The following is a 12,872-nucleotide window of genomic DNA, read 5'->3' on the forward strand; positions in this document are numbered from 1 at the left end:
CCAAAAATCCACCCTGATATTTCAGAATCGCTCAAGGATGGTGATAACCGGCTGGAGCGAGCGATGCTCAGCCAGGAGAATCCCAAATCCCAAATGCTGATCCCAAAATGATCCCCCGGGGCTCATCAACAATCCCTTTACCTGCGATCCATGTCGGAGCCATTCGGGGAGGAATCAGAACGCAAAGCTCCAGGTGGAGGCCCTCTTTCCTGGGGGGACACGCGGGTGAAACTCTCCCCAGGTGACCCCAAAACACCCCTCAGCCCCCAGTCCCGGCTGCCGGCAGCTCCTGGGGGTGGCAGGAGGAGGAGGAAAGCTGGGAATTGCTGATTTTGGGGGTGATTAGTGAGGAGAAAGCCCTGCCAGCCCTGGTGTGAGCACAGAGCGAGGGAGTTAAACTGAGCTGAAACTCGCTGGGGTCACGATGCTGCCTGTAACAAACTCCCCCAAATTTATTCTGTGTATTTCAGGTGGAGGTTGAGCCAAATCTGCTCTCTCAGAGATGGATAACTCCAACAAAAATGGCTTTTGGGGGCTCCAAACCACCCCAAAGAGAGATATTCTGGGGGCTCTAAACCATCCCAAACACAGATATTTTGGGGGGCTCCAAACCACCTCAAACAGATATTTTGGGGGCTCCAAATCACCTCAAACAGATATTTTTCACAAATCCTCACCAGCACCATCTTGGGGGCTCCAAACCCAGGAGATTCCTGGCTTTTTTTTTGATGTTTCAGGAAATCTTGTTGCTCCCCAGCCCTGGGGTCAGAGGTGCCCTGGCAGCTCCCACTCTCAGATCTCTCCCTCCTGGATTTCCCCCAGTCCTGGACTCCAGGAGGGTTCCAGGAGTGTCTCCCACGGGGTTAGTGCCGAGCAGAGCCCGGGGAAGCGTTAGTAAGCAGCAGGGGAGGCGGCAGCAGCTCCTGAGCTCGGTACTTACGGCTGAGGCAATGGGGACCCCCATTGCGGGGCTGCGCTGGCAGGGGCTCCATGGGGATCTTAATGACTGAGGGAGGTGGGAACTGGGGAAGAAACGGGGAAATTCCTGGTGAAGGCAGCGCTGAGACCACCGGGAGCACCCTGAGGGACCTCCGGAGGCAGGAGGAAGAGGAGGTTGTGCCTTCCTCATCCCAAATCCCAGAACAGGGCTTGCTCAGGGAAAGGATGCTTTGAGTGATGTGGGCTGTGCCCTAAACCGGGTGATTTGGGCTCTTCTCCCTAAAGATTTCTCATTTTTGCCATGATTTTCCAGCTTTCAAGACATTCCCCAGAGCCTCCTGCCAGCCCCTCAGCCATTCCTGTCCGTGTGGTGAAACAGCTCCAGGAATCCAGGACCTTCATCCCAAACCCACCGACCTGCAGGTTTCAGCAGGAATTTTTCCTCCCTGGGTCCGGAATGTCCCCCTGTCCTCGGGAGCCCCCCGGTGACACCACACCCACCTCCTCATCACTGCTGCTGTCGCCTTTGTTGCCTTTTTTCTTCTTCTTCTTGTCATCCTCCTTCTTCTTCTCCTTCTCGGGGATGATGTTGTCGATCCAGGCCAGGTCGTGTTGGGAGAAGACAAAATCCAGGAGTCGCCTCACCAGGATCAGAGCCAAAATCTGACAGGGGAGAGTCCCGAGAGCATCGCTCATCCCAAGAGCTGGTGACCACCATGCCAAAATCCCTTAAATCCCAAAAAAACCTTCCAAACAAGGATGGGATTACCATGACGGGGAGATTATGGTGGTCGCAGTGGGACCATGAAAAAAATCCCTTAAATCCAAAAAAACCCTTCCCAGGTAGGATGGGATTAACCTGATGGGGAAGACGATGGCAGCGATGGTAGGACCATACCAAAAATTCCATAAATCCCAAAAAACCCTTCTGAGTGAGGTTGGCATTAACATGACAGGGAGATGATGGTGGCCACGGTGGGATCAGGCCAAAAATCCCATAAATCCCAAAACCTCTTTCTGAGAGAGGATGGGATTGCTGAGACAAGGAAGATTATGGTGGCCATGATGGGACCATGCCAAAAATGCCCTTAAATCCCAAAAAAAACCTTTGAAAGGAGGTTGGGATTACTATGACATGGAAGGTGATGGCAGCCAAGCTAAGACCACACCAAAAATCCCCAAAAAACCCTTCCAAGGTAGAATAGGATTACCATGATGGGGAAGGTGATGGAAGCTATGGTGGGACCATGCCAAAAATCCCAAAAAAACCTTTGCAATGATGATGGGATTACCATGACGGGGAAGATGACAGTGGACATGGTGCAATCACACCAAAAATCCCATAAATCCCAAAAAACCCCTTTGGTGTGAGGATGGGATTACCACGATGGGGAAAATGATGGCGGCTGTGGTGTGACCACATCAAAAATACCAAAAAAGCCCTTTGGAAGGAGGTTAGGATTACCATGACAGGGAAGATGATGGCAGCCACAGTGGATTTGAGGATCCAGAGCACGGCCAGGCAGACGATCTGCACCAGGGTGAAGAGGTGGATGCGGCGCAGCGGGACGTGCCGCAGGAACACATAGTCGGGCTGGTGCTTGGCCGGCATCAGGAACAGCTTGCAGCGATCCCAAAACTGCCAGGGAGGAAGTTCGGGGTTAATCCTCAGCCCCACCCCACAGAAAAACCCTATTTAGTCCCCAAAATGGAGAGAGAGCTTACAGCGATCCCAAAACTGCCCGGGGAGGAAAGTCAGGGTGAATCCTCAATCCCATCCCACAGGCTGCCCTGCAAAACCCTATTTTGGTTCCCCAAATGGAGGAAGAGCTTGCAGTGACCCCAAAACTGCTATGGGAGGAAGGTCGGGGCTGATCCTCAATCCCATGCCACAGAAGAACCCTATTTTGGCTCCCCAAATGGAAGAACAGCTTGCAGCAATGCCAAAACTGCCAGGGGAGGAAGACCAGGGTGAATCCTCAGCCCCACCCCACAGGCTGCCCTGGAAATCTCTTTCATTCTCCCAAAATGGGGAATTTGAGGCGTTTTGGTGTTTCTTGGAGGGTTTGAGGTATCGGCTGTCCCATGCATGGAAATTTGGGAGTCAGAAAGCTCCTTTTTGAGGCAGTTTGGGACAGACCATGGCCAGTGGGGAGAACGAGGAGGAGGAGGAGGAGGAGGACGGGGAGGAGTCTGAGGAGGAGGAAGGACACCCACCTGGATGCCATTCAGCGACGCCACGCCCATGTAGAGGAAGACCCCATAGAGCACCGGCATGGGAATGTACTGGGAACAGGGAAAACACAACAAACCTTACCCAGGGAAGGCACAGCTCCTTCCCTGGGACAGGGAACAGCGCTGGGGCACACGGGGATGGGGCAGAATCCAGAGTTTACTCCCCCAAAATCTGCTGAGAGGGAGCGGCGCTGGGGGAGAGGGGATGTGTTACCTTCAGGATGGGAGCCAGGAAAACCGAAATCCCTGTCAGCACGAAGACGATGATGCCGGTGACCCTCTGCTCCCTGGAACGGGGACAGAATGGGATCAGTGCCAGCCAGGCCTGGATTCCCCACCCCGAGGAACCATGGAATTCTGAGTGGGAATGGGATTGATCCACAGGGATCATGGATCCAAGTTCTGGCCCTGCACAGACACCCCAAAATCCCACCCTGGGCATCCCTAGGGTCAGCTCTGGGGCTGTGCCTGTTCCCTGGGGAGCCTGGGCAGTGCCAGCACCCACTGCGGGAAGAACCTTTCCCAAAATCCACCCTAAACCCCCCTGGCAGGGCCCCAGCCATTCCCTGTCCCTGTCCCACTGCTCTGTCCCTGTCCCTCTGCTCTCCTCCCCAGGAAGCTGAACTGGGATCAGTCTCCCCTCAGTCTCCTCTCCTCCAGCTGGACATTCCCAGTGCCCTCAGCCACTCCTCGTGTGGTCACTCCAGACCTTTCCCATCTCCATGTCCCTCCTTTGGGCTCTCCAATGGCTCAATGCCTTTTCTACATTGTTTCACCCCAAACTGCCCCAGCCCTGGAGGTGAGGTCAGCCCAGCCCAGAGCAGAGCTGGACAATGCCTGCCTGGCCACACTGTCCCTGATCCCCAGGACAGGGATGTCCCTCCTGCTCCAGGACAGGGATGTCCCTCCTGGCTCCAGGACGGGGATGTCCCTGATCCCTCAGGACACAGATGTCCCTGATCCCCCCCAGGATGTCTCTGATCCCCTTCAGGACAGGGATGTCCCCGATCCCCTCAGGACAGGGCTGTTCCCAATCCCCAGGACAGGGATGTGTCCCTGATCCCCCCAGGATGTCTCTGATCCTCCCAGGACAGGGATGTCCCCGATCCCCAGGACACAGATGTCCCTCATGGCCCCAGGACAGGGCTGTCCCCCTGTCTCCAGGACCCTCTCAGCCCCTCCCCTTCCCCACCCCGCAGTGCCCCAGCCCCTCACCGGACCCCCAGGAACTGGGGCTGCTCCCCCGGGGCGCTGGTCTCGGTCTCCATCTTGAGGCTGTCGATGTGGGCGATGGAGATGACGGTGGCAGCCACGTACCAGGGCAGCCCCATGAAGGAGCACACGGCCATCAGGATGCCCACCCAGAACAGGTCCAGATGGTAGCCTGCAGCCTTCTGCAACACGCCATGGGGCACGGGGTCAGCGGGTCAGGGGGCTCGGCCTGCGGCCACCCCGCCTGGTGCTGAGGGGACACTCCTGGGAACCCCCCGGGAGCTGGGGGGCCTGGGTGTGCCCCGAATGAGCTGGGGGGACAGGAGTCACCTGGTGTGCCCCACAGGGACATGGGACACCCCAAGGCACCCGGTGTCCCTCCACATCACCCCAAAGCACTCTGTGTCACCCAGTGTCCCCCACAGGAACATGGGGCACCCTACATCACCCCAAAGCACCCCGTGTCACCCTGCTGCACCCCACATTGACAGAGGGCACCCTGCATCCCCACAGTGCACCCGACATCACCCTGATGCACCCCACACCACCCTGGTGCACCCCGCACTGCCATGGGGCACCCAGCATCACCCCACAACATCCTGAAGTGCCCTGGGACAGCTGCAGAGCACCCCATATCGTCGTGGTGCACCCCACACCATCCCGCTTCATCCCATGTTGCCACAGGGTATCCAGCACTGCCCTACATGCCCTGGTGTCACCCCACATCCCCCTGTATCACCCCACAGTGCCGCCCCAACCCTGCTGCCACACCCTGCACTGCTGCACCCCATATGACCTGGTAGTGCCCTCAATCACCCTGTGTCATCCTGTATTACCCCATATGACCCCATATCACCCCGTATTACCCTATATCACCCTATATTACCCCATATCCGCCTGTATCACCCTATATCACCCCATATTACCCCGTATCACCCCACACCACCCCCATCACCCTGCAACACCCTCTATCACCCCCATCACCCTGCAGCACCCTCTATTGCCCCATATCATTTTCTATCACCCCACATCACCCTATATTATCCTACATCACCTTATATCACTCTGTATCACCTGTATCACCCACACCACTCCACACCACTCCACACCACCCCATCACCCACAGAGCTTCCCACCCCAGAGGCTCCATCACCCCAAACCTGCAGCTTGCCAAGGCCAGACCCTGCTGGAGCTGGGGTGAACCCCCAAACCCACCCCAAAATGGGGACTCCTGGAGGTCCCCAGGAGCTCAACCCCAATGCCACCCTAAAATGAGAGCTCTCCAGGCTCACCCCTGACCCCACCCCAAAACGGGGGCTCTTGGGGCTCATCCACAACCCCACCCCAAAACAGGGGGCTCTGGGGTCCCAGGCTCAACCCCACCCCAAAACAGGAGCTCCCCAAGCTCACCCCTGACCCCACCCCAAAACAGGGACTGTCCCGGGAGTCACCTACAACCCCATCCCAAAACGGGGCACTCCTGGGGGGTCCCAGTCTCACCCCAAAACGGGGGCTCCCAGGGCTCACTCCTGACCCCATCCCAAAACAGGGCACTCTGGGGTCCCCAGGCTCCAAAATGGGGCACTCCAGGGGCTCATCCCAACCCCACCCTAAAATGGGGGCTCCCAGGAGGTCCCCGGGGTTCACCCCAATCCCACCCCAGCCTGGGGCACTCCAGAGGTTCACCCCAAGCCCACCCAGCCCGGGGCACTCCCCGGCTCACCCGCAGCTTGTGCTCCTTGCGGTTGACGATGACGGCGGTGATCTGCTGGTCCATGAAGATGAGGATGGTGACCAGCAGGGCGGGCAGGGCGCTGGCCAGGTACACCCACCAGGGGTTCTTCCCGAACGGGAACACGAACCAACCCCGATCCACGCGCGTGGGCTGCGGGAGGACAGCGGGGTTGGGACAGTGGGAACGGGTGTGGGTGGGAAAACCCAGGGGTGTTGGGGGAGAGATCATTGCCTTAGCCTGGATCCAGCCTGAAATCCCAAACTGACCCCAAATCCTGCTTGGATCCTCATTGGGGATCCCCAGACCCAACCCCAAATTCCAACCTGACCCCATATCCTGCCTGGATCCTCACTGGGAATCCCCACATCCACCCTGATATCCTGCACCCAAACGAACCCAAATCCTGCCTGGATCCTCGTTGGGGATCCCCAGATCCATCCCTAAATCCTGCACTCAAACCAACCCCAAATCCTGCCCAGATCCTTGTTGGGGATCCCCAGATCACCCCTAAATTCTGCACCCAAACGACAACCCCAAATCCTGCACGAATCCTCACTAAGGATCCCCAGATCCAGCAAAAAATCCCAAACCAATCCCAAATCCTGCCCCGATCCTCACTGGGTATCTCCAGATCCACCCCTAAATCCCACAGCCAAAGAGACCCCAAATCCTGCTCAGATCCTCACTGGGGATCCCCAGATCCAGCCCTAAATCCCTAAATCCTGCACCAAAACTGACCCCAAATCCCACCCGGGTCCTTACTGGGGATTCCCAGATCCAGCAATAAATCCCACAGCCAAATCGACCCCAAATCCTCACTAAGGATCCCCAGATCCAGTGCTAAATCCCAAACCAATCCCAAATCCTGCCCAGATCCTCACTGGGGATCCCTGGATCCACCTCTAAATCCTGCAGCCAAACTAACCCCAAATCCTGCCCGGATCCTCACTGGTGATCCCCACATCCACCCCTAAATCCCACAGCCAAATAGACCCCAAATCCTGCTCAGATCCTTATTGAGGATGGAGAAATCCTTCTCAAATGGGGTTTTCTAAACCATGCCCCAAATCCTGCCCAGAACCTCACTGGGGATCCCCAGATCCAGCCCTAAATCCTGCAGCCAAACCAACCCCAAATCCATCCTGGATCCTCATTTGGGATCCCCACATCACCCCCGGATGGGGATGGAGAAATCCTTCCTGAATTGGGGGGTTTTTCGTGGGTTTTTTTGTTTTTACCTTGAAATCAGTAGGCACTTGGAGCTTTGGGGTGTTGAGTCCGAAAAGCACATCCAGCCCCACAAACATTAGGATCGACATAAAGATTGAGAAATCACTAATGAGCTTACGGAGCTGCCGGAGCGAGAGAGAGAAAAGGGAGGAAAACGACAAAAAAGGGAGGGGAAATGATAAAAAAGGGAGGAAAATGAGAAAAGGGAGGAAAAAACAATAAATAAGAGAGGAAAAGTGGCAAAAAATGGAGGAAAAACAAAAAAAAGGGGGGAAAAACAAAAAAGGGAGAAAAAGCAACAGAAAGAGGAGAAAAACCAACCAAAAATGGAGGAAAAAATGGAAAAAAAAGGAGGGGAAAAAAGGGAAGAAAGCAAAAAAAGAGAGAGGAGAAACAGCAAAAAAAAGGAGGAAAACCAATAAAAAATGTAAGAAAAACAAAAAAAAGAAGAAAATCAATAAAAAAAGAAGAGAAGAAAAGAAGGAAAAACAATTTAAAAGGGAGAAAAAAAAGAGGAAAAACAACCAAAAAGGGAGGAAAATCAATAAAAAGGGAAAGAAAAAAGAGGAAAAACAACAAAAAAGGAGGAAAAACAAACAATGAAAAAGAGAGAGGAAAAAAAGTCAAAGAGTTAGAATATTGTTAGAGAAGACAAAGTAGCTTTTCAGAAGGTGCCTGGAGCTGCGACATTCCCAAAAAAGCCTGGAGAGGAGCTGCAAAGAGAGAGAGCATGGGAGCAAGGAGGCCGAACCTTGATGATACTGGGGATGTGGAGTTTGGGGGTGTCCAGTCCGAAACAGGCGTCCACTGCACAGAAGAGCAGGATGGAGAAGACATTGGAAAAATCCGCAATGAAAGCCCTGACCTGGAGGCAAGACAGGGAAATGGGGCGGAAAAGGGAATTAACTGGATGGGAAATGGGAAATAATGGGTGGGAAGGGGAATTTATAGTGTGGGAATGGGGATTAATGGGGTGGGATGAGGAATGAATGGGGTGGGAAGGGGAAATAATGGGTGGGAAGAGGGATTGGGGGGATGGAAAGTTTTGCTCCTGCTTCTGTGTCTTTCCCTGGGGCTTCCCAGCTCTGCTCAGCCATAGATAATCTGGGAATAACCCCCAAAACCCACATTTTCTTGTCTTTTTATCTCGTGGTGAGGGGTTATGGAGCAGATGAGAGCCAAGGGATCGAATCATGGAATCCTGGAATGGGTTGGGTTGGGTTGGATCTCAAAGCCCATCCAGTGCCACCATGGGCAGGGACACCTCCTGCTGTCCCAGCGTGCTCCAGCCTGGCCTTGGACACTCCAGGGATCCAGGGGCAGCCACAGCTTCTCTGGGAATTCCATCCCATCCCTCCCCACCCTCATTCCTGCCCAAAATCCCATTTCAATCTCCCCTTTCCCTGTGTGTCCCCATTCCCTCGGTCCTGTCCCTCCAGCCCTTGTCCCCAGTCCCCCTGCAGCTCTTCTGGAGCCCCTTTAGGCACAGAAAGGAGCTCTGAGGACTCCCTGGAGCTTCTCCTCTCCAGCTGAACAGCCCCAGCTCTCCCAGCCTGGCTCCAGACATTCTCCAGCCCTGGGAGCATCTCTGTGGCCTCCTCTGGACTCTGCAGCAGCTCCACATCCTCCAGCTGGGATCCCAGGGCTCAGGTGGGTCTCACCTGATCAGGGCTGAGAGGCAGAATCCCCCCAGAACTGCTGCCCACGCTGGGAATGAGCCCAGGACACCTTTGGGGTCACGTCCAGCCTCTCACCCATCCCAAATCCCTCTCCCAGCTCCTCTCCATCCCTTCATCCCCAGCTGGGTCTATCCCAGTGGTTGTCCCTTTCCAGAGGCAGCACCAGCGTTTGGGTTGGTCAAACTCTGTGAGATTCCCATGGGTCACTCCTGGAGCTTGTCCAGGTCCCTCTGATGGGACTGTCCTTTGGATTGTCCTTTGGGATTGTCCTTTGGGATTGTCCCTTGGTGTCACCTGCAAACTCCCGAGGTGCCCTCGATCCCTTCATTGCCATTGTTAATGAACTCATTAATTAACTCCAGCCCCAGCAGGGACTTCTGGGACACCACTTGTCACTGATATCCATCAGACCCCGAGCCATTGACCACTTCCCTGTGGATGGGATCATCCCACCAATTCCTGATCCATCAGCTAATCAATTCCTCATCAATCATCCTGCCGATTCCTTATCCATTATACCACCAATTCCTAATCCATCATTCCATCAATTCCTCATCCATCATCCCATCAATTCCTCATCAATCATCCTGCCAATTACTCATCAATTATCCCACCAATTCCTTATCCGTCATCCAGCCAATTCCTCATCCATCATCTCATCAATTCCTCATCCATCATCCCACCAATTCCTTATCCATCATCTAAGCAATTCCTCATCAATCATCCTGCCAATTCCTTATCCATTATACCAACAATTCCTTGTCAATTATCCCACCAATTCCTCATCCATCATCCAGCCAATTCCTCATCCATCATCTAGTCAGTTCCCTATCCATCGTCCCGCCAATTCCTCATCCATAAGAGTCCAACCATCAACCCAGCTCCACGTTAGGGAGGAGGATGGCACCAAAAGCCTCACAGAATTCCAGAAATCAGGGCCCAAAACTTCAGGGAATAGCCCAATTGTGGCCAAAACCTCCTAAAAACAGAGATTTGTTTTCCCGGCGTTCTCTGCATCCACCAAACATTCTGACAGCTCCCGTTTCCCCTCCCTTTTCAGAAAATGGACGGAAAAACCCAGCGCTTCCCTTACCTTGGTGGGGAAGTAGCGGCTGAATTTGAATTTTTTCAGGGTCAGGGTCATGGAGTAGGTGCCGAAGAAGAGGATGAAGGACATGAGCGCCAGGTCAGGCACAAATTTGCAGGATTTTCCCACTAAGCTGCCGCCGTACTTGAGGCATTCCTTCTTACTCAGCTGGGTCCAGTCCAGAGCTGTGAGGTTGATAGCATTGGACTGGGGAGAAATCACAAAAAAAGCAAAATTAGCAGTGGAAATCATTGTGGTGTGCAGGGAATGGGGGAATTCCTGGCCAAATTGAGAAAAATGGGCGTTTTTAGGTTGCAGAATGGAAGGAAAAGGAAATTTCCTGTCCAAACCCCACAAATTTGTGTTTTAAGGGATTACATTTTGCAAGGAAAGGGGGATTTTCTGTCCAAACCCCAAAATTTGTACTTTAAGGATTTTCATTGTGTGAGAAAAGGGAAATTTCCTGACCAAACACCAAAAATTTGTTCTTTGAAAGATTGCATTTTGTGAGGAAAGGGAAATTTCCTGTTTAAATCCCAAAAATTTGCACTTTGAGGACTGCATTGCTCAAGGAAAGGGAAATTTCCCATCCAAACCCAGAAATTTGTAGTTTAGGGGATTGCATTGTGTGACACAGGGAAATTTCCTGCTTAAACTCCCAAAATTTGTACTTCAAGAATTGCATTTGTAAGGAAGTGGAAATTTCCTGTCCAAACCCCACAGATTTGTTCTTTAGGAGATTACATTGTGTGAGGAAAGGGACATTTCCTGTCCAACCCCCCCAAATTTGTACTTTAATGATTGCATTGTGTAAGGAAATGGGAACTTCACAACCAAATTGAGCAAAATCAGCATTTTTAGCAACTGCAGCTCTCAAAGAAAGGGAAATTTCCTGGTGAAACTCCCCAAAGGAGCATTTTAATCCATCTCACCATGGAAGCAAAGGGACATTCCCAGGGCTGCTGCCACTGGGCTATTCAAACCCACAGGAAAACCGCGGAGCTGATGTTAATTTGGGGGAAAAAATTGTGGATTTGGTGCTGCCAAGCCCCGCTGGGAACTGAAATCAGCCCAAATTTGAGTTTCCCTCGCTCTGAGCTGGTCCACCCCACTCCCTGGGTGCCAAAATTCCTCCAATCCACCCTCCCCGATCCCAAATTTCCCGCCGGGATGATCCAACCCTGCTTACCAGAGAAACGTTAGTGGTGTTTGGTGCCACTGGAGCTGAAGCATCGAACAAGGTCGCGTTGGCTGCGGGAAAGGAGTCGGTTATTGAGGTTTTTGGGGCTGAAAACCGGGATTTTGGGCATTCATTCCAGCTGGGCTTCACCTGGAGAGCCCCGGCTGAGCCCGGCAGGGATAAGCAGGTTTTGGGGGAAATCGCCCCTTTTCTAACCGCGCAGTGACTTCTCCCTGATTAATCCCATGCGCCGGGGAGGACGCGGTGGGTCCTGAGGTGACTGCTCCCTCCAGGGCTGGGGCAGGGGGGATTTTTTTGGAGCTTCCCAGTTCCTAAAATTTCCAGGAGCTTCCCAGGAAAGCCACCAGGGTGGACTTAAAACCACAGGGGTGGAAGGCTGGGAAAGCAACCTCGTAGTTTTTTGGAGAGGCGGCACCCCATCATGCCCAATTTGCCTTTTCTTTTTTTTTTTTAATTGTCATTAATTTTTTAAAACAATCTTTTGGGGGTGTTTTGGTGTCGTCGGTGGGAAGTTCCATCTTTCGGGCCCCCGGCACCTTCTCCTCCGAGCGCAGAACGCAGCTCCGCTCGGCTCTTCGGGCGACGCAGCTCCGCGGCTCCGGGAGCACCCCGGGTTCTCTCGGGGCGCCCCTAAAAGAGGGAATTCGGGAATTCGGGAATTTGGGAATTCCGGGATCGCTCTGCCCTCCCCTCTTCCATCCTCTTCGCCAAGCGGGAATTTCGGCCGCCGCCTCCATCCGCGGCGCCGGGGATTAATGAAGGAGAAGCGATCGCTGGGTTAGGACAGAGACCCCAGAACCGAGCTCTGGGGAACAAACCCGGCCCTAAAAACATCAGCATTGCTCTGATTTTCTCCTTTTTCCACAAACTGACCCTATTTGGGGATTTCTATGCCTTAAAGGGTGGCACGGCACTTGGTAGGATTTTAGAGAGGAGCCCTAAAGGCTCTAGACAAACCCTTTTGGAGAGAGAGAAATGTCAAATTCATGGGAAGAAAAAAAACCAACAAAACCCCCCCGTGGGGGAAGAGTATCAAATATTAAAATAGTTTTAATATTTAGAAGGCGATACTCACTTGAGATTGAAATCAGCCCCAATTGGTGTGTGCAGCAGAGACAAATATGGGACAAATCAGTTATAATAATCAAAAATCAGCACGGATTAAAAAAAAAGGGATTTAAAAAAAAAATAAGGATGGAGGGGGAGAATAAACATAATTTCTAGAGGAATGTTAAATCCAACTGGACACCGCTGCCTTGGGAACGGGAACAGGAATTGGGGTGTGGATGCCTCTTGGTTTGCTTGGGGTTTTCTCGGGATGGGGGCTCGGAAAAGGGGGAGACCTCCCTGGAGGCTGAGAGCTCCTGTGTTACAGCCCCGGAGTGGGGCAGATCCCGGCGGGTGGTCATGCATCCATTTGGGAATTCCGGCTCTGGGGATTCTGTCTGTGCTCTCCTGCAGGTTGGGTTTGGGGGGCTTGGCTTGGGAAGGGTTGAGTTGGCCCTGGGTGCTGCTTTGAGCTCTCCAATCCTGGTGGGATCACAATGCTTGTGG

The 12,872-nt window shown here is 53.3% G+C and overlaps 1 protein-coding gene across 3 annotated transcripts in view; it reads right to left on the reverse strand.

Annotated features, from left to right (window-relative positions):
* SLC4A5 (solute carrier family 4 member 5) overlaps positions 1-12,872 on the reverse strand; it is a 38,198-nt gene that overhangs the window by 993 nt on the left and 24,333 nt on the right. Inside the window, exons 14-24 of one of the 3 annotated variants that reach the window (XM_085080554.1) lie at positions 11,307-11,368; positions 10,124-10,324; positions 8,103-8,216; positions 7,360-7,473; positions 6,110-6,271; positions 4,390-4,568; positions 3,389-3,461; positions 3,157-3,225; positions 2,405-2,578; positions 1,441-1,602; positions 142-209 (exon numbers count right to left, since the gene is read on the reverse strand). In XM_085080554.1, coding sequence (XP_084936680.1) covers positions 142-209; positions 1,441-1,602; positions 2,405-2,578; positions 3,157-3,225; positions 3,389-3,461; positions 4,390-4,568; positions 6,110-6,271; positions 7,360-7,473; positions 8,103-8,216; positions 10,124-10,324; positions 11,307-11,368 — 1,378 coding nt within the window. The remainder of the gene's footprint in view (positions 1-141; positions 210-1,440; positions 1,603-2,404; positions 2,579-3,156; positions 3,226-3,388; positions 3,462-4,389; positions 4,569-6,109; positions 6,272-7,359; positions 7,474-8,102; positions 8,217-10,123; positions 10,325-11,306; positions 11,369-12,872) is intronic. The other 2 variants (XM_085080553.1, XM_085080555.1) reach the window with 2 other exon arrangements.

Source organism: Lichenostomus cassidix, chromosome 22, assembly GCF_008360975.1.
Source record: "Lichenostomus cassidix isolate B80296 chromosome 22, HeHo_3.0, whole genome shotgun sequence".
NCBI lineage: Eukaryota > Metazoa > Chordata > Aves > Passeriformes > Meliphagidae > Lichenostomus > Lichenostomus cassidix.